The following is a 20,839-nucleotide window of genomic DNA, read 5'->3' on the forward strand; positions in this document are numbered from 1 at the left end:
GCCTCTGAGTCTAGCTGCAAGATGTGAGAAGAGCTAACAAGGAGATGTGCTGCTGCTGCTTGCACTGCAAATCCCTCTCAGTCATAAATCACTTCCAAGTCTTAATCTGGCATCAGTTCTTTTGATTAAACCTGCAGCTGGGATGTCTTTAATATCTTCCATGATCTGGATGAAGGGATTGAGGCACCCTCAGACAGTTTGCAGAGGACACCAGGCCAGCCAGGGCTGTTGATCTCTCTGAAGATAGGGAAAGTCTACAGAGAGACCCAAAGAAGCTGCAGGCATTGATGGTCTGAGGCTCAGCAAAGCCAAGTGCCAGGTCCAGCACGTGGGCCACAACAACCTGAGCAGTGCTCCAGGCTTGGGGCAGAGTGGCTGGAAACTGCCTGATAGAAAAAGACCTCAGGGTGGTGGTCAACAGCAGATGAAGGTGAGCCAGGGTGTGCCCGGGTGGGCAAGAAGGGCACCAGCAGCCTGGCCTGGACCAGCAGTAAGGTCACCAGCAGTAAGGTCACCAGCAGGAGGAGGGCAGGGATTGTCCCCCTGTAGCTCACACTGGTGTGGCCACAGCATGAGGTCTGGCTTCAGTTTCATGCCACTCATTCCAAGAAAGACACTGAGGGGCTGAAGTGAGTCCAGAGAAGGGCAACAGAGCTGGGGAAGGGTCTGGAGGACAGAGCTGGGGAGGAGCAGCTGAGGGAGCTGGGGGTGTGCAGGCTGGAGAAGAGGAGGCTGAGGGCAGAGCTCATTGCTCTCTACAGCTCCCTGAGAAGAGGCTGAAGCCAGGTGGGGGTTGGGCTCTTCTCCCAGGGATAGGAGGGGAAATGGCCTCAGGTTCCACCAGGGGAGGTTTAGGTTTGACTTCTTCACCAAAAGGGTTCTCAAGCTCTGGCACAGGTTGCCCAGGGAGATAATTCTGTGGTCCCTTCCAACCATGTCTGGTTCTGTGATTCTATTCTATGATTCTATGGTTGATTCCTCATGTCTGGAGATGCTTCAGAGAGGCAAAGATGTGATGCTGAGGGCCATGGGTTAGCACCAGACTTGACAGAGTTCAGCAATGCCCCCAACAGAAGCAGGACATGGAAGTGTTGGAGGCAGTGCAGAGGAGGCCACCAAGATGCTGAGAGGGCTGCAGCAGCTCTGCTCTGAGCACAGGCTGAGAGAGTTGGGGCTGTGCAGCCTGCAGAGGAGAAGGCTTCCAGGAGAGCTTGGAGTGGCCTTGCAGGATGTGCAGGGGGCTGCAGGAGGGCTGGGGAGGGACTGTTGAGAAGGTCTTGTGATGAGAGGAGGAGGAGGAATGGGTTTGAAGTGTGAGAGGGGAGATTGAAAGAAGCTGTTAGGAAGAAGTTGTTTGCAGTGAGGGTGGTGAGAGACTGGCACAGGTTGAGGGTGGTGAGAGCCTGGCACAGGTTTCCCAGGGTGGTTGTGGAGCACAGAAGCACAGAATGGGATCCTTGATCTTTGATCCCATTCTGTGCTTCTGTGCTCCACAACCTCCCTGGAGATGTCGAGGACCAGGCTGGATGAGACCTTGGGCAACCTGTTCTAGTAGGAGGTGTCCCTGCCTATGGCACAGGGAGGTTGGAACTGGCTGAGTTTTGAGCTCCCTTCCAATCTGAACCATTCCATGATTCTATAATGGTTGAACTCTATGCCCTTGAAGATGACCTTTGTAGGTCCCTTCCACCCCAAAGCACTCTGATGCTGTGATGGTCATTGGGTAAATTTGGTCCAAATTGGCCAAATGGCTTAAAAGTCATCAGGAGCAAGAAACAGGAAGGGTTTCTGGGAGCACCCCAGGCCTTCTGCCATAAGCCTGGCATCCTCAGAGCCAGGCTAGAAGCTGCTGCGTAGAGGACAATGCTGTTATGCTTGGAACAGCATTAGAGAGGGCAGAGCTGTAAGAGCTTCCCACTAAGTCACACTGGATCTCCATCTGGCTGGGACAGGGCCAACCACCAAAGCAAATCCCTCCATCTGCTGGAGGACTGCAGGCAGCAGTTTTGCCACCAGCAGGGCTTTAAGGATCCTCTCGAACAAGATGTGTCAGTGCCCTGGAAACAAAAGGCAAGTGACAGAAAGCCAAGCGCTGCGTCTGCCACATGGCACTTGAAAGGAAGGGATTCTGCAGCCCAGCCAACATGTAAATGAAGTCCTGATGCCCTCAAATGTCCTTCCAGTGATCTTCCCACCTGGAACTCAGGCGTCAGGTGCGACCTGCAGCATCTCTTCTGCCACTCGCAGGGGTCTCGGTCCCAAATCCAGCGGTAAAGAGCTTGTCTGGGTGCCTGGCTGCAGGATGAAGAGCTGGGGATAAGCCAGCCCTGTCCCAGTGTCACAGTGTCACAGTATCATCAGGGTTGGAAGAGACCTCACAGATCATCAAGTCCAACCCTTTAGCACAGAGCTCAAGGCCAGACCATGGCACCAAATGCCACGTCCAGTCCTGCCTTGAACAGCTCCAGGGACGGCGACTCCACCACCTCCCCGGGCAGCCCATTCCAGTGTCCAATGACTCTCTCAGGGAAGAACTTTCTCCTCACCTCCAGCCTAAATCTCCCCTGGCACAGCCTGAGGCTGTGTCCTCTTGTTCTGGTGCTGGCCACCTGAGAGAAGAGAGCAACCTCCTCCTGGCCACAACCTCCCCTCAGGTAGTTGCAGACAGCAATGAGGTCTGCCCTGAGCCTCCTCTTCTCCAGGCTAACCAATCCCAGCTCCCTCAGCCTCTCCTCGTAGGGCTGTGCTCAAGGCCTCTCCCCAGCCTCGTTGCCCTTCTCTGGACACACTCAAGCATCTCCTAAACTGGGGGGCCCAGAACTGAACACAGCACTCAAGGTGTGGTCTGAGCAGTGCAGAGTACAGGGGCAGAATGACCTCCCTGCTCCTGCTGGCCACACCATTCCTGATGCAGGCCAGGATGCCACTGGCTCTCTTGGCCACCTGGGCACACTGCTGGCTCATGTTCAGGTGGGTATCAATCAGCACCCCCAGATCCCTCTCTGTCTGGCTGCTCTCAGCCACTCCGACCCCAGCCTGTATCTCTGCATGGGGTTGTTGTGGGTGGCAGGGACAGGGAGGGGATTCTGCCCCTCTGATGTGCTCTGCTGAGACTCCCCCTGCAGTGCTGGGGCAGCTCTGGAGTCCTCAGCACAGCACAGACAGGGACCTGCTGGAGCAGGGCCAGAGGAGCCCACAGCAGTGCTGGCAGGGCTGGAAGGGCTCTGCTGCAATGCCAGGCTGGGAGAGTTGGGCTTGGTCAGCCTGGAGGAGAGAAGGCTGCAGGGAGAGCTTCTGGTGGCCTTTGGGTGCTTGAAGTGGCTGAGCAGAAAGCTGGGGACAGGGTTTTGAGCAGGACCTGTGGTGCCAGGACAAAGGGTGATGCTTTGAACTAAAAGAAGGAGATGCAGACTGGAGAGAAGGGAGAAATGTTTGACACTGAGGGTGGGGAGAGCCTGGCCCAGGTTGCCCTGAGAGGTGGGAGGTTCCCCATCCCTGGAACCATTCTGGGTCAGGGGCTGTGAGCAACCTGCTCTAGCTGCAAGGGGTTGGACTGGATGAGCTTTAAAAGTCCCTTCCCACCCAAACCGTTCTGCCATTCTCCCCCAGCCCTTGTTCCCCTGGTCCCCTGCTGTTGCCTGATGCTTCCCCTGCAGCTGGCAGAGAGGAGGGGGCTGGCAGGGGTCAGCCCTCCCAGAGCTCCTCTGCACAGGTGGCTTCCCAGGGGCTCCTTTGGGAAATCCCTTGGGACTCACAGAGAGAGGAGGCCCTACTCTTCCTTCCTCTATTTCTGTTCTCTTTCCCTCAGCCAGAAGCTATCTTCAGACTTCAGCCTTGGCATCCTCGTGGCCCTTTCCCAGCACCCCCAGTTTTTCTCAGAACAGGCAACTCTTTTGCTTTTACTTTCCTCTACTCCTCCTCCTCCTCCTCCTCCTCCTCCTCCTCCTCCTCCTCCTCCTCCTCCTCTTCATGACCAGAGAAGCCTCTGATTTGGGCAGCAGGAGGAAGTTCTTCACAGTGAGAGTGGTGAAACACCCAGAGAGATGTAGTGGAAGCCTCTTCCCTGGAGACATTTGAGGTCAAACTTGCTGAGAGACCTGCTCTAGTTGGAAGTGTCCTTGCAGGGGGGGTGGACAGGATGACCTTTGAGGGTCCTTTCCAACCCAATGCAATCTGTGAGTCACTGAACCATAGCATCACAGAATGGTTTAGGTGGGAAGGGACCTCAAAGCTCCCACCAGAAACACCTCCCACTAGAACAGGTTGTTCAAGGCCTCATCCAACCTGGTCCTGAACATCTCCAGAGAGGTTGTGGAGCACAGAAGCACAGAATGGGATCTTTGACAACCTCCCTGGGAAACCTGTGCCAGGGTCTCACCACCCTCAACCTGTGCCAGTCTCTCACCACCCTCGCTGCAAACAACTTCTTCCTAACAGCCTCTTTCAATCTTCCCTCTCACACTTCAAACCCATTCCTCCTCCTCCTCCTGCCATTCCCAGACCTTCTCAATAGTCCCTCCCCAGCCCTCCTGCAGCCCCCTGCACATCCTGCTAGGCCACTCCAACCTCTCCTGCAGGCTGCACAGCCCCAACTCTCTCAGCCTGTGCTCAGAGCAGAGCTGCTGCAGCCCTCTCAGCATCTTGGTGGCCTCCTCTGCACTGGCTCCAACACTTCCGTGTCCTGCTTGTGCTCTCCTGGATGCCCTTCAGGTACTGGAAGGCTGCTCTGAGGTCTCTCTGGTGCCTTCTCTTCTCCAGGCTGAACAGCCCCAGCTCTCCCAGCCTGTCCCCGCAGGGAGGTTCTCCATCCCTCTGATCATATTTGTGACCTCTCCAGCAGCTCCAGATCCTTCTTGTGCTGGGGGCACAATAACTGGACACTACTCCAGATGAGGTCTGAGCAGAGCAGAGGGGCAGAATCCCCTCCCTGTGCTGCTGCTCTCCCTGCTCTGGCTGCAGCCAGCACACAGCTGCCTCTGGGCTGCCAGTGACCAGTGCTGGCTCCTGGGGAGTTTGACACCAACTGACAGCCCCAAGACCTTCTCCTGCAGGCTGCTCTCAAACCACTCTTCTCCCTGTCTATATCATCTCAGAAAGGTTCCTCACAACCCTATTTATGACACATTTAGAAGTAGGTTTGGAGCCTGTAGGAGAAACCACAACATTCATGTGTCTCAGGCAGTGGAGCTGGCAGATCTTGGATGTGAATGTTTGAGCTTGTGGGAGGCAACATTTGCTTTGCTCTTGCTGAGGAAGTCTCTGCTGAAATCCACTCCTTCCAAGTTAATATTCTTGGTGTGTCATGAGTGAGGCAGAGAAGAGCATCTTGGGCAAAAGCAAGCACAATGAATCAGGTCCACAACTTGTCTTTGATCTCGAGTGAGTCCTGTGCTGTCAGTGCAGTGCTCTCAGTCTAGCACAGACCATGGTGGGTGTGAGTCAGCACTGAGGAGCCACCATGCTCCAAAAGGGAGTTTCAAAGTGTCATTAACTGCTGCTCCTAGGAAAGAGCCCATGGACATGAGGCATCTTCCCTGGCAAGCTGAGGCAAGTGCAGGTGCTCTGCAGGTCATGCTGGAGAGGAGCAGAATCTGTATGTGGGGGAAAAAGAAGGTGAAGTTAAGTGGAGTTCAGTGAGGTTCATGAGATTCAAAGCTCATGAGGTTGGGGGTTCAAAGCTCATGAGGTTTTAGTCTGCAGAGGAGAAGGCTGAGAGGGGATCTGAGCAATGTCTGTAAATAGCTGAGGGCTGTGGGGGGGTCAGGAAGGAAGGGACAGGGACAGGCTCTGCTCACTTGTGCCCTAGGATAGGACAAGGGCAAGGGATGGAAACTGCAGCACCTCCACATGAGGAAGAGCTTCTTGACTGTAAAGGTCCCAGAGCCCTGGCACAGGCTGCCCAGAGAGGCTGTGGAGTCTCCTTCTCTGGAGCCTTCCCAGCTGTGTGTGGATGTGCTCCTGTGTGACCTGAGCTGGATTCTGTGGTCCTGCTCTGGCAGGGGTTGGACTCAATGATCTCTGCAGGACCCTTCCAAACCCTGTGATCCTGTAATATAAGGCCTTAAGCAACCTGTGCTGGTGGGAGGTGTCCCTGCCCATGGCAGGGGGTTGGAACTGGATGATTTTCAAGGTCCCTTCCCACCCAAACCCTTCTATGATTCTATGATTTTAACCCATTGCTCAGAACTGTCTCTCTTTGAAGTTCCTGCCTCTGGTCACTGCTGCAGAGCCAGGCTGTGTGTGGGTGCTAAACTGAGCAGGAGCCCTGAGCTTTGACTGAGTGCAGTTTAGACTCATAGGATCATAGTATCACTTGGGTTGAAAGGGACACCCAAAGGTCATCCAGTCCAAACCCCTCAGCAGTCAGCAGGGACATCCTCAACTAGATCAGACTGCCCAGAGCCCTGTCCAGCCTCTCTACTCTGCACTGCTGAGACCCCACCTGGAGTACTGCATCCAGTTCTGCAGCTCCTATTACAAGAGGTCTGTGGAAGTGCTGGAAGGTGTCCAGAGAAGGGCCAGGAGGATGAGCAGAGGGCAGGAACTGCTCTGTTGTGAGGAGAGACTGAGGGACTTGGGGCTGTGCAGTCTGAAGATGGACAAAGCTCCCAGGTGACCTTATTGTGGCCTTGCAGTATCTGAAAGGGGCTACAAGAAAGCTGGGGAGGGACTTTTGAGGTTGTCAGGGAGTGATAGGACTGGGAGGAATGGAACAAAGCTGGAAATGGGGAGAGTCAGACTGGAGGTTAGGAAGAAGTTGTTCAGCAGGAGGGTGGTGAAAACCTGGAATGGGTTGCCCAGGGAGGTGGTGGAAGCTTCATCCCTGGAGATGTTTGAGGCCAGGCTGGCTGAGGCTGTGTGCAGCCTGTTCTAGGGCAGGATGTCCCTGGGCATGGCAGGGGGGTTGGAACTTGGCTGCTTCTTGTGATCCCTTTCAACCCTGATTGATTCTGTGATTTTATCTCCTGCCTCTCTGAGCAACCTGTTCCAGTGCTCAACTGGTTCCACTGGTGGTTACCGTGAGGAGCAGCATCCTGCCAGTGGCCAGTGCTGCATCAGTCACTCCGAATTCCTTCAGGGCAAAACGTTTGCTTTCATCCTTTGCAGAAGCAGCAGCATTTAACGACGTAAACCAGGCCACACCTTGAGTGCTGCGTCCAGTTCTGGGCCCCTCAATTCGAAAGAGATGCTGAGGTGCTGGAAAGTGTCCAGAGAAGGGCAGCAAAGCTGATGAAAGGCCTGGAACACAAACCCTATGAGGAGAGGCTGAGGGAGCTGAGGTTGTTTAGCCTGGAGAAGAGGAGGCTCAGGGCAGACCTCATTGCTGTCTACAACTACCTGCAGGGAGGTTGTAGGCAGGTGGGGGTTGGTCTCTTCTCCCAGGCAACCAGCAACAGAACAAGGGGACACAGCCTGAAGCTGTGGCAGGGGAGGTTGAGGCTGGATGTTAGGAGGGAGTTGTTGGCAGAGAGAGTGATTGACATTGGAATGGGCTGCCCAGGGAGGTGGTGGAGTCACCATCCCTGAAGGTGTTCAAGAACAGACTGGATGAGGCACTTGGTGCCATGGTCCAGTTCACTGGACAGGGCTGGGTGCTAGGTTGGACTGGCTGATCTTGGAGCTCTCTTCCAACCTGGCTGATTCTATGATCCTATGATTCAAATGCTACAATAACCCTTTCTGTGTTTTGTTTTCTTTTCTGTCTGTTTTCCTTTGGCTGCAATCACAGAAATGTGGGAAACTCTTTTCCAAAGCTTTTGAACTCCAGAGTGGAACAGAAGGAAGACACAGGGGGACCTACACCGTTCAGTGTTGTTTTCCTTGCAGAAGAAAAGAGGGAGAAGTGAAAAAAAAAAGAGGCAGAAAGCTCCTGATGAGATGAGCGCTGGAGTCTCGAGTTCTCAGAGGTTTGCATAACAAACAAGAGACACATTGTGGGTTGCATCTTGACTTTGAAGGCTTGCCACTGTCAACGGAAACAAAATGGCAAGGTTTAAAGCCTTAACCAAGTTCACAAGGGAAATATTTGGACTAAAAGTTTTGGCAAGTTTTCTCCCTTTGAAGTAGTTTGTCATGTGTTACCAATGTGAACTTTATTGACCTTGAAAGCCTTTTTTTTTTTTGGGGGGGCTCCAATAGCAACCAGTGACACTTTAGTCAAATCTTCAACCAACAAGCATCTCCTGGGGGCTCCAGCTTCGTAGCAAATGCAGGCAAAGCAGGGAATCTACAGCAGAGACCTTTCCTGTCCGTAAATGAAGCCTGCCAAAACCTTCCCGAAATAGCATTCAAAGACCCTTTTAAGGTCATGGATCCTGAACAAAGCCAGAAGAGCACAAAAAAGGCTGAGGAAAGTCCAAGAAAGAGGCTTCCCAAAGGAGAGGCTTTCCAAGCCAGTATTTCATCCACTACTACGTACCAGGGCAGCTCTGCTTCTTCGCAAGGAACCCCTCTCCGAGATATCATTTCGCAGCAGCACTTTTCTGGGTCTGTGCCAGTTCCGAGGGAGGAGCCTCAGGAGAAGCCTGGGCAGCAGAAGCAACCCAAACCTTCCTCCTTCGAGCATCCTCCCCACGTTTCGCAGCTTCAGCAGCACGCACTGACACCAGCATTTATGTCTCCTGGGAAACCCGAGCACGTCCTTGAAGGTCCCACATGGCAGCTAGTTGATCCAGTAAGACCAGGTCCTTCTGGCTCCTTTTCATCCCCCGGGCTCCACTCTCACCACGGCCAGCTCTTACCTTCCCACTCGCCGGTCGTTCCCGCGGAGGACATGCCGTCCGTGCAGAAGGTCTACGTCCCTCGCTCCTCGCAGGTCTCCTTAAAGCAGGCTGAGGAGGTGCACAAGAAGGAGAAGAAACCTCAGAAGCCAGGCAAGTACATTTGCCAGTACTGCAGCAGGCCCTGCGCGAAGCCCAGCGTGCTCCAGAAGCACATCAGGTCGCACACCGGGGAGAGGCCCTACCCTTGCATCCCATGTGGCTTTTCTTTTAAGACTAAGAGCAATCTGTATAAGCATAGGAAGTCTCACGCTCATCGCATCAAAGCTGGGCTGGCCTCAGGGATCGGGGCAGAGATGTACCCCTCGAGCCTGGAGATGGAGAGGATCGGCGGGGAGGAGTTTGAAGAGCCAACGGAAGGAGAGAGCACAGATTCGGAGGAGGAAACGGGCACCATGGCAGGGCACTCGGTGGAGCTCTCTCCCCGGCGGAAGCACGGCCTCTTGTCCAGCAGCTTGCTGAGCGGGGGGAGCCAAGGCTCCAGCCACGACCGCTGTTCGCTGTCTCACTCCAGCATGTCCCAGTCTCTGGAGGACAGCAGCCAGTTCGCAGAGCCGTCGCCAGACCACGCCCTGAGCCACAAATCCGAGGACACCCACACCATCAAGCAGAAGCTGGCGCTGCGCCTGAGCGAGCGGAAGAAGGTGATAGACGAGCAGGCTTTCCTGAGCCCCGGCAGCAAGGGCAGCACCGAGTCGGGCTACTTCTCCAGGTCGGAGAGCGCCGAGCAGCAGATCAGCCCTCCCAACACCAACGCCAAATCTTACGCTGAAATTATCTTTGGGAAGTGTGGCAGAATCGGGCAAAGGAGCGCGGCCTTAGCCACCAACACCACCCAGGGCTTTCCACACCTGTCTGCCGAAGAGAAACCCAGCATGGTCCCATTGTCTGTGCCCAGGACACAGGTTATCGAACACATCACTAAGCTGATTACCATTAACGAAGCTGTCGTGGACACCAGCGAAATAGACAGCGTTAAGCCTAGAAGAAGCTCTCTGTCTAGGCGCAGCAGCATCGAATCTCCAAAGTCTGGTCCCTACAGAGAGCCCTTCCAGTTCGACATCAAGTCTGCTTCCGGTAGCCAGTTGGATGCTTCCAAAGCCTTGACATCCCACGGTGAAAAAGTTAAGCCTGAACAATCATTGTTGTCACTTCAGCAATCCCACAGTGCCACAGAGACAGTGCCTCTCCTAAGAAGCCACTCAATGCCTTCTGCTGCATGCACTATAAGCTCCCCACACACCTTTAGAGGTAGCTACTCGTTCGATGATCACATCATGGAGCCGGAAGTCTTAAGCCGCAGCCAAGCGTTCTCTTCCCATCCTCGAATGCTGAAGCGGCAGCCAGCGATCGAGCTGCCTTTGGGAGTGGAGTATCTCTCGGAGGAGGTTAGCTCTGCAAACAAAGAAGCTGTTCCCAAACCTCCTGAGGAGCCTGAAACCAAGGAAAGCGATCTTACCAAAAAGTCACGGAAGGGCCCCAAAGTCAAAGGCTTCATGTACGAGTGCAGCGTCTGCGGCGCTCGCTACAAGAAAAGGGACAATTACGAGGCCCACAAGAAGTACTACTGCTCAGAGCTGCAGCTCTCAAAGCCTCGCCCTTCTGCTTCCCACACCTCTTCAGAGGCTGAGAAAAGCGCCGCGGATCCTGACGCCTGGCCCCAGGTGATGCATTACAAACTGGGGAGCAGCTTGGAGCTGACCCCGCTCCGAAAGAGGCGGAAGGAAAAGAGCCTGGGTGACGACGAGGAGCCTCCAGCTTTCGAGCTGTCGGACACTCCCTCCTCCAGCGCCGGGCCAGGGACTCAGTTTGCAAACCCAGCGTCATCTGATGTCGCTTTAAACCTAACCCGTGAATCCATTAAGGCACCAGCAGACCCCGGGAAATCTGCACCTCCTGATGTCAGTGCCAGCTTCCATGCCAGGAGTACCAAAACTGCTTCGGGCGCAGAGGGCAAAGAGAGAAGAACAACCTCAAAGGAGATCTCGGTCATCCAGCACACCAGCTCCTTTGAGAAGTCTGACTCTATCGAGCAGGCGAGCATCTTGGAAGGAGAAGACAAACCCTTGCCACAATACTCATCCCAGCCAGCACCCCAGCACAGCCGACCGCCTCACTCCTTGCAGCCCAAGCTGGTGCGCCAGCCCAACATCCAGGTGCCAGAGATCCTGGTCACGGAAGAACCTGACAGACCAGAAACAGAGCCAGAGCCTCCTCCCAAAGAGCCAGAGAAAACAGAGGAATTTCAGTGGCCGCAGAGGAGCCAGACCCTTTCTCAGCTCCCTGCAGAGAAACTCCCACCGAAAAAGAAGAGGCTGCGGCTGGCGGAAATGGCTCAGTCCTCCGGAGAGTCCAGCTTTGAGTCGGTGTCCCTCACCCGCAGCCCGAGTCAGGAGAGCAGCGTGTCCCACGGCTCCAGCCACTCCGTCTCCTTCGATCGCGAAGATCACGGCAAGTCGGAGCCCCCCGGGCAGCCCCCCGAGCCCCAGCCCAAGCCTCCCGCCTCTGGCTCGCACATGCTGATGGTGCCGAGCCACCACCATCACTCCAGGGAAATGCGCAGATCGGCTTCTGAGCAGACCCCCAACGTGTCCCATCCTTCCCAGATGTCAGAGACCCGCAGCAAATCGTTTGACTACGGGAGCTTGTCATCCACCCCTGCCTCCACCCCCGGCCCCTCTGCCTCCTCAGCTCCACAGGAGAGAAGGAAATGCTTTCTGGTCAGGCAGGCGTCCCTCACTAGACACCCAGAGCATGAGCCAGACGTGGCCCCGGCAGGCCGTCCAGAGGCAGATGATCCAGTTCCTTCTTCAAGCAAAGCTCCTGCGACGAGTTTGCCTCATCAGACGACATCCTCCCCACCTTTGCCTGCTCATGGTACTTACCCGAGTGAAAAGAGTCAGCCAAAAGACAGCCCTCAGCCCGCATACACCCAGCCGTACACAGAAGCACTGCAGGTCTTTCACCACCCCATCCCACAGCTAACGCTGCATGAGAAGCACTTCATGGCCCCCCAGGTTTCCATCTTTCCCTACCAGCATCTCCTGCCACAGCCAGGGCAGTCTGCAGAGCTCTTTGCTGCGCACACCATGTCTGACATCCTCTCTGCTCAGTTCTCCATGCCTCAGATTCCTCCTTCCATATTTCAGACCCCGCCGCTGCCTCTCCCACAGACGCTCATCCACCCGGGCCCGCTTCATATCGCTCCTCCCCTGATGTCTCACCCAGCCGAGGTGCCCTTCAGGCAGCATCCTTCCTTCCTGCCCGTGCACTACCCTGTTTCCTCACCCATCCCTTCAGCCTTTTTTCTGCCTCTGCAGTCTCAGTTTGCTCTCCAGCTGCCGGGCGAAGCCGGTGGGCATTTGCCACCACTCAAATCCAGTTTATTCCCAGCAGTGGAGACCTCCAGGCTTTCCCCCTGCACAGAGTACGACTCGGACAGTAGGCTGCATCCTCTGACCCGCACGACGAGTCCCTCGGTGTCTGCGTCTGCCTCCCAGCTGGCCATGCCCACGCGGCCAGAGCCGGTGGTGTCCCTGGTGGTCCCCGTCCGCATCCAGACGAACATGCCGTCCTACGGCAGCGCCATGTACACCACGCTGTCCCAGATCCTGGTCACTCAGTCCCAGGGCAGTTCCTCTTCTATCGTCCTCCCCAAATTCGACGATCACCAACCCAAGGGCACCCTGGTCTGCAGTGCTGATGTCCACGGGCTGGGTTTCGATCTGGCACAGATGATCACAGAGGATCAAAGGAGCATCTTCCAGAGCCCCTATCTGAGAGTGCCCTTACCCTTGCCGGAGCGCAAAGGCTACATGCCGCTCACCTCCCCCTCAGACAGCATCCTCGGCCTGGAAGGAGGCTCCTCCACGGTGGGTGGAAGCAAAAGGATGCTCTCTCCAGCCGGTAGTTTGGAGCTGACGATGGAAACGCAGCAGCAGAAGCGAGTGAAAGAGGAGGAAGTGTCCGAAGCAGAGGAGAAGTTGGAGGTGGTGAAGCCCCCCAGTGCAATAGAGGAAGGGGAAAAGCAGGACAAGTCCCAGTTTCTCGCAGACAGCCCAGGCGGGGTCGAGGTGGAAGCGCCTCCCACTCTGTCCCTCGAGCAGTCAGAGCCAAAGGAAACCCCAAGGACTTCGCCACAGGCTGAGTCTCCTTCAGGCTCTCCAAGTTTTGAGGCGCTGGAAGAGTACAAGCAGCCAGCTGGCAAACAGTTCCCCAGCAAGGCACCTTTGCAGCCTGTGAAGAAAGAAGACTCCAAAGAACCAGTGGAGCAGTCTCCACCAAACCCTCCCAGCCCTGCCCCTCTGGCTGAGGGTGCTCACAGTGCAATGAAGCCGCGCGAAGGTACAGACACGAAGAAGGTACTGCAGTTCCCCAGCCTCCACACAACCACTAATGTCAGTTGGTGCTATTTAAACTACATAAAGCCAAATCATACCCAGCAAGCTGATCGACGCTCCTCAGTCTATGCCAGCTGGTGCATCAGCTTGTATAATCCTAACCTTCCAGGTATATCCACTAAAGCAGCCCTGGCCCTCCTGAGGTCCAAGCAGAAAGTGAGCAAGGAGACCTACACCATGGCTACTGCTCCGCGCCCAGAGGCAGGCAGGCTTGTCCCATCCAGCTCCAGGAAGCCCAAAATGACAGAGGTAATGCAGTCCTGTCTGCTTCTCCTCATCCATCTGGATGCAGGGGAAGAGGGGGATGAGGGATGGGGAGTTGCTGGTCTTAGCCTCATAGGAGTTTATTCATCCCTGCCTCGCTTTGCTAAGCACTTGCTCTGGGTGAAGCTTTTAGAGTGAGGGAGCTAAACTCCACTGTCCTCAAATCATCAGAGAGGAACAAGGAAAAGGCAGGCCTGCTCCAGGGCAATGTGCCACCTTCCTCTTCCCCTTCTCGTCCAAGGAGCACATAGGAATCACCCCCACCCCATAAGCTGCCACTGCTGCAGCAGCAGAGGATCAGACCTGATCTGCATTTGGCTGCCTGCTGCAAACAGCTTCGCGTTTTCTTTTCTATCTCCGTCTCTAAATGCTGCTCTAATTCCCTCCCCTTTTTTCTTGCATGTGATAAATGGAGAAGGATTACCTCGGGGAAATGGGATTCTGCCAGCTTGTGCAGCTGCTGAGCTCACGTTAATCAGCATGGAGAGGCACGCTTAGAAGTGTTTAAGAAAATTATGAAAGGCAGATTTGGAAGAGGTTTTAGGCTCCCAAAGAAGCAGAGAGGCATTCAGGGGCGCCTAGAGAAGTGCCTGGGTAGGTTTCAGTCCTGCAGCTTTGGGCTGTGCAGTTCACGTCCTTGGCAGTCCACCTGCTTTTTGCCAGGTACCTAAGGATAGTGTCTAGCTGGGCTGTCGAGTTAAGAGGATCAAGGCAAAAGGCTTCAGAGGGGTAGAGCTCACCAAAGGCATTGCCCACACGGGCACAGAGGTCTTTAAGACACTCGTGGTAGCTGCTCAGTGTTAGGTATCTCACTCTCAGGCCCAGACTTTGCCTGGCTTGGTTAATGCTGAACCACACAAGATCCCTTTAATCCAGCTCAGGTTCCTGCAGCTTGGCAAGCAGAATTTGCTGGGAAGGTTTTGCAATGTGATCTTCATCTCCAGTCAATTTCTATTGATGGATTATTCATTTTATTTCTGTATTGTGGAATGAAAGCCTGAATATTAAGTTTATCATAATCACTGCTGGAGCTGCTGCTTATAAATATGCCTCAAAATACACAGTGGAGTCGCCTCCATCCAATAAATCTGTGCTTTCCATTCAGCATCTCCATCACTCTTCTGCAGAAGGGCAAAAGCCTGAGTTGCTAGGGATGCAGGGGCAGATAATGGCCTGTGCAGTGCCATAACCAGCCTGAGGCTTGAGATTTATGCACTCTTCAAGAAGGGTTGTGTCAGAATGCAGCTGGACCATCCCTGATGGCATTCTCCAGGGGCAGTGCTCCTCTGAGCTTTGCTCTCTGACGTGGTGCTAAAGCATGAGCCAAGTGTGTGCTTGAGAAGGAGAGAGCCTCGTGTCCTGAAGCTAAAGGTTGAGCTCTAGGCAGGAGTGGTTCAGCTCTTTGTCCTCAAAAGACATATTTCAATGCATGCATTTAGTCTGCTCTGCTCTGCTCTGCTGAGACCTCCCCCTGCAGTGCTGGGGCAGCTCTGGAGCCCTCAGCACAGCACAGACGGGGACCTGGAAGAGCATGGCCAGAGGAAGCCACAGCAGGGATGGGAGGGCTGGAAGGGCTCTGCCAGGCCAGGCTGAGAGCTGGGGGTGTTCAGCCTGGAGAGGACCTTCTGGTGGCCTTGCAGCACTTAAAGATGCTGATCAGAAAGCTGGGCACAGACTTTTGAGTGGGGCCTGTTGTGACAGCACAAGGGGGGATGGTTTGAAACGGAAAGAGGAGATTCAGAGTGGAGAGCAGGAAGAAAATGTTGACACTGAGGGTGGTGAGAGCCTGTTCTGTGTTTAACCAGAGATGCCTCATGTAGATGTCCCATCTCTGGCATCATTGCAGGTCAGGTTGGTTGGGGCTCTGAGCAAACTGCTCTGGTTGCTCTAGTTGCATCACAAAGATGATGAAGGGAATGGAAAGTCTCTCTTGCAAGGAGAGCCTGAGGGAGCTGGGGCTGTGCTGCTTGGAAAAGAGGAGCCTCAGAGGTGACCTCATCAGTGGTTATAAAGATGTGCAGGGTGAGTGGCAGGAGGCTGAGCCAGGCTCTGCTGGGGGATGCCAGTGCCAGCACAAGGGGCAGTGGTGGAAGCTGAGGCAGAGCAAGTTTCATTTAATCCTGAGGAGGAATTTTTCCCTGTGAGGGTGCCAGAGCCTGGCACAGGCTGCCCAGGGGGCCTGTGGAGTCTCCCTCTCTAGAAATATTCAAGAGCTGCCTGGATGTGCTCCTGTGTGCTCTGCTCTGGGTGCTCCTGCTCTGGCAGGGGTTTGGACTGGCTGAGCTTTGAAGGCCCCTTCCAGCCCCTGACATTCTGGGATTCTGTGACTTCAGCATCATTCCCAACAGTCACTCTGACTGCAGAGGACATCTCTGTCCTTGCTCTCACCCTTCCTTCCTCCCATCCTCACTGTCCATGACACTTGTAACCCCCAGCCCCTTCTCTCTACTGACTGGATGGGTTGGACTGGCTGTGCTTTGGAGGTGCCTTCCAGCCCCTGACCTTCTGTGATGCTGTGATTCTATGTCCCTGCTGCCTGCAGGCAGGGTGGAGTAGGCAAATGTCCCTTCTAAATTAAAGCATCCTCTGAATCTATGGAAAGACTCCAAACCCTTGGAGAAAACCCCAGGAGCTGCCTGGTGGCAAGAGCTGATGTTTTCATGGTCCAGTTTGTGAAAGTGAGAGTTTGTTCTGCCAAATTCACCTTAAAAACACATGGTGCAGCCCAAATCTCACATGAATACCTGCTGCTGAAGGAGTCTGTTTTGCTGGAACTGTCACTGCCAATGGAGAGGAATTGACCTTGTGCCAAGCAGAGATAATTCCTGATTAGAGGAGCAGTGGGAGTGAAACCTTTGCTTTCATTTTTCCAATGGCACAGGTGAGGAAGGAGCTTTGCTGGGGACTCAGGAGGATGCAGTTCACAGGAGCTGCAGAGCAGCAGCAGCAATCCAAGGCTGAAAGTCCAACCTTCAGTTAGTCCCTTCAATATTTCCCTTCCACTCCAGCAGGGTGGTCTTGTGTCCCCCCACCCCCCACCCCGAGGCCACCACCCTGAGTTGAGCACTTCTAGGGGTGCTTTAACTTTGTGTAGGTCCTACAAGGCCAGGTTGAATGTGGCCTTGAGCAACCTGATCTAGTGGAAGCTGTCCTGAAGGATGCCACAGGAGAACTGGGGAGGGTCTTGGGGCAAGGGCTTGTAGTGATCGAACAAGAGAGAATGGATTTAAGCTGGAGGAGGAGAGATTGAGACTGGAGATGAGGAAGAAATTGTTCAGAGTGAGGGTGGTGAGAGACTGGCACAGGTTGAGGGTGGTGAGAGACTGGCACAGGTTGAGCGTGCTGAGACCCTGGCACAGGTTGAGGGTGCTGAGACCTTGGCACAGGTTTGCCAGGGAGGTTGTGGAGCACAGAAGCACCCAATGTGATCAAAGATCACATTGGGTGCTTCTGTGCTCCACAACCTCCCTGGAGGTGTTCCAGGCCAGGCTGGATGAGCCCTTGAGCAAGCTGTGCTGGTGAGAGGTGTCCCTGCCCATGGCATGGGTTTGGAGCTGGATGATCTTTAAGGTCCCTCCCAACCCAAACCGTTGCAGGGTTCTCTGAAGCTGACAGCTGACCCAACAGAGAGCCTGCAGCAGCTCTGATGGTTTGTGCTCTTGTGCATGCAGCAAGCTCCCTGCCAGCAGCAGTGCTCTGAGTCCTCCCTCTGCACATGGTCCTGAAATTGCTGCTGGGATTTCCTGAGCAGATCAGCTCTGAAAGTGAACTGATTCAGGCTCCAGGCTGTGTGTGGGGGGGGCTGGCTGATGACACTGTATGGAGCTTGCACACCTTTGTAGAGGGAGTGGGGTTCTGCAAGGGGGGAGCAGTGACTGTGTCATGGTGGCTCTCTCTGGTGCTTTTCAGCTGCCTGTGTTTTGTGCTTGCTGAAGCTGCAATGAATAAAGCTGATGCTACATCTAGAAAGTCAGCTGTGTTGCATTCCTCAGTCGATAAGGACCTGACCTGCCAAGGCCATCACAGCACTTCTGTGTAGCTCACATCAGTTTCTGAAGCCATAACAGACAAGGATTCGTTTTTAAAGGTGCTCAGTGTTGTGTCCTGCCACTGATCTCCTCCAAGCAGGGGCATCTCCATGCCCAGAGACAGCAGTGTGAGGCCATTTCTGCTGTTAAAGGGTTACAGTGGTTCTTGGCACTCTTCTGTCTGCTCTCCCAAGCAATTTCCAAGCACAACTGGGGACAGGACAGGAACCATGCCCAGGAGGCATCTAGGAAGGCTGTGAAGGTCTGATGGTGTGGATGTGTGCTGGCCCCGAGGGCACAAAGAGCCCTCCTGGGTGCACTGAATGCTCTGAGCTGAGCTCCTGAAGCCACTGGGAAAGTCTGCAGTGTTTGAGCTCAGTTCTACAAAGCTGCATTTTAGTGAGTCCATCTCTTCTCCTGCTGAGCCTGGTGGTAGTACCAGCAGCACACTGCTGGGGAGCCTGGGTTGTACCCATGGAATTGTGCCTGGTGCACTTGGAGCCACTCTCTGGCTTCCCATGCACCACGGGAGACAAGGAGGCACCTCATGGGTGATTCATTCCCCCTAAGATAAGTGTCTAAAGGGAGAGCAGATGAATCACTCTTGAGAGCTGCCACTCTTCCCAGTAACTTTAAAGAGTCCAGGATGAGTCACAGAACCAAGCAGGCTGGAAGAGAGCTCCAAGCTCAGCCAGCCCAACCTAGCACCCAGCCCTGCCCAACCAACCACACCATGGCACTAAGTGCCCCAGCCAGGCTTGGCTTCAACACCTCCAGCCACACAGACTCCACCACCTCCCTGGGCAGCCCATTCCAGTGCCAATCACTCTCTCTGACAACAACTTCCTAACAACATCCAGCCTAGACCTGCCCTGCCACAGCTTCAGCCTCTGTCCCCTTCTTCTGTTGCTGGCTGCCTGGCAGCAGAGCCCAACCCCACCTGGCTACAGCCTCCCTGCAGGCAGCTGCAGACAGCAATGAGCTCTGCCCTGAGCCTCCTCTGCTGCAGGCTGCACCCCCCCAGCTCCCTCAGCCTCTCCTCACAGGGCTGTGCTCCAGGCCCCTCCCCAGCCTTGCTGCCCTTCTCCAAACACCTTCCAGCACCTCAACATCTCTCTGCAATGGAGGAGCCCAGAACTGGACACAGCACTGCAGGGGTGTCCTGAGCAGTGCTGAGCACAGGGGCACAAGAACCTCCCTTGTCCTGCTGCCCACACTGCTCCTGAGCCAGCCCAGGATGCCATTGGCTCTGCTGCCCACCTGGGCACTGCTGCCTCCTCTGCAGCTCCTCTCTCCCAGCACCCCCAGGGCCCTCTCTGCCTGGCTGCTCTCAGCCACTCTGTCCCCAGCCTGCAGTGCTGCTTGTGGTTGTTGTGGCCAAAGTGTAGAACCCTGCCCTTGGCCTTGTTCAGTCTCATCCCCTTGGCCTCTGCCCACCCATCCAGCCTGGCCAGGTCCCTCTGCAGGGCTCTGCTACCCTCCACCAGCTCCACAGCTGCTCCTAGCTTGGTGTCATCTGAGTCCAGACTCAGTCTCCTGCTCCAGATCATCCATAAAGAGACTGAATGGGACTGTGCCCAGCACTGATCCCTGGGGTGCACCACTAGTGCCAGCTGCCAGCTGGATGTGGATGAGCAGCTCTGCTTTAGATTGCTGCCAGTCCATTGGCTGCATTCAGGCCAAAATCCCTCTCAGAGCTTTGGTCTCTCAGATGCCCTCAGCATTTCCATCAGTCATACAAAAAGCAGGGTCTGGGGATCTGAGGTTGGGCTTCAAAGATAGGAGAATCATAGAACGCTGGTTGGGAGGGACCTCAAAGATCATCAAGTTCCAACCCCTTGCCCTTGTGTACAAAGCACCCCTGGTGAAAGGAATCTGCTGTCCTCTTCCAGAGCCTTGGACACTTCTCCTTGCTTGTCCTGTTGGGTTACAGGGTGGGCAACATCCCAAGACTTAATTCTGGGTGTGGGCAGCTCCCTTTGCAGTGCAGGGAGCTGGAAGGGGGGGCAGCTGTAATGTTTAGGTGCACACAGCATAACAAATGGCATTAAACACTCTGGAGGAGCTGCTTAGGGTCTCAACAAGGGCCTTTGTCCCTATGGTTTTGTTGGAGGAGACCCAGGAGCTCTCAAACTGTCACAAAGGGGTTGCAAGGTTAACAGTTGGGGGAGGGGGGGAAAGACATCAAATTTTACCCTGGGAACATCTAAGGAGGCTGAGGATTATTTTCTTTGAGGGCTTTTGCAGCTTTCTCTGTGCTGTGCCCTTGGGTGAGAGGAAAGCACCTGAGAGCCTCAGCTGCAGAGGGGTTTGTGGCAGGTGTAGGTGGCTGATGGCCAAATCCATGTGAGTGTTTGTGTGTGTACCTGGGGGAAACCCAAAGGCTGAGGTCAAAGAGATGAATTCTGTAGATGTCTCCACTCTAAACCTCTGTAGATGTAAATCTCCCAGAGGATTATCCAAGGACAGAGCAGTGGATTTGGGAACAGAGCTCAGAGCGACCCCAGCCAAGATACTTCTCTTTATGGAGTGGTTTAGGTTGGAAGGGACCTCAAAGCTCAGTCAGCTCCAATCCTCCTTGCCATGGGCAGGGACACCTCAGGTCCTCATTAAACCTGGCCTTGAACACCTTCAGGGAGGTTGTGGAGCACAGAAGCACCCAATGTGATCAAAGATCACATTGGGTGCTTCTGTGCTCCACAACCTCCCTGGACAACCTATGCCAGTCTCTCACCACCCTCAACCTGTGCCAGTCTCTCATCACCCTCACTGCAAACAGCTCCTTCCTAACATCTTTATGTCTCAGTTTTCCAGTTGCCAAGAGATGAATGATTTACAGACTGCATTGGGTTGGAAGAGACCTTCAAAGGTCCTCTTGTCCAGCCCTCCCTGCAGTCAGCAGAGACAGCTCCAGCTACATCAGGCTGCTCAGGGCCACGTCAAGTCTGACCTTGAATAACTCCAAGAGTGAAGCCTCAGCCATAGAATCAACCAGGTTGGAAGAGACCTCCAAGATCATCCAGTCCAACCTAGCACCCAGCCCTGTCCAGTCAACTAAACCATAGCACCAAGTGCCTCATCCAGTCTTTTCTTGAAGACCTCCAGGGATGGGGACTCCACCACCTCCCTGGGCAGCCAATTCCAGTGCCAATCACTCTCTCTGACAACAACTTCCTAACAACATCCAGCCTAGACCTGCCCTGCCACAGCTTCAGGCTGTGTCCCCTTCTTCTGTCCGTGGCTGCCTGGCAGCAGAGCCCAACCCCACCTGGCTACAGCCTCCCTGCAGGCAGCTGCAGGCAGCAATCAGCTCTGCCCTGAGCCTCCTCTGCTGCAGGCTGCACCCCCCCAGCTCCCTCAGCCTCTC

The 20,839-nt window shown here is 54.7% G+C and overlaps 1 protein-coding gene across 5 annotated transcripts in view; it reads left to right on the forward strand.

Annotated features, from left to right (window-relative positions):
• HIVEP3 (HIVEP zinc finger 3) overlaps positions 1-20,839 on the forward strand; it is a 497,619-nt gene that overhangs the window by 371,461 nt on the left and 105,319 nt on the right. For all 5 annotated transcript variants that reach the window (XM_064172675.1, XM_064172676.1, XM_064172677.1 and 2 more), the window contains one exon: positions 7,730-13,429. In XM_064172675.1, coding sequence (XP_064028745.1) covers positions 8,309-13,429 — 5,121 coding nt within the window. In that variant the 5' untranslated portion in view covers positions 7,730-8,308. The remainder of the gene's footprint in view (positions 1-7,729; positions 13,430-20,839) is intronic.

This window comes from Pogoniulus pusillus, chromosome 37, assembly GCF_015220805.1.
Source record: "Pogoniulus pusillus isolate bPogPus1 chromosome 37, bPogPus1.pri, whole genome shotgun sequence".
Classification (NCBI taxonomy): domain Eukaryota; kingdom Metazoa; phylum Chordata; class Aves; order Piciformes; family Lybiidae; genus Pogoniulus; species Pogoniulus pusillus.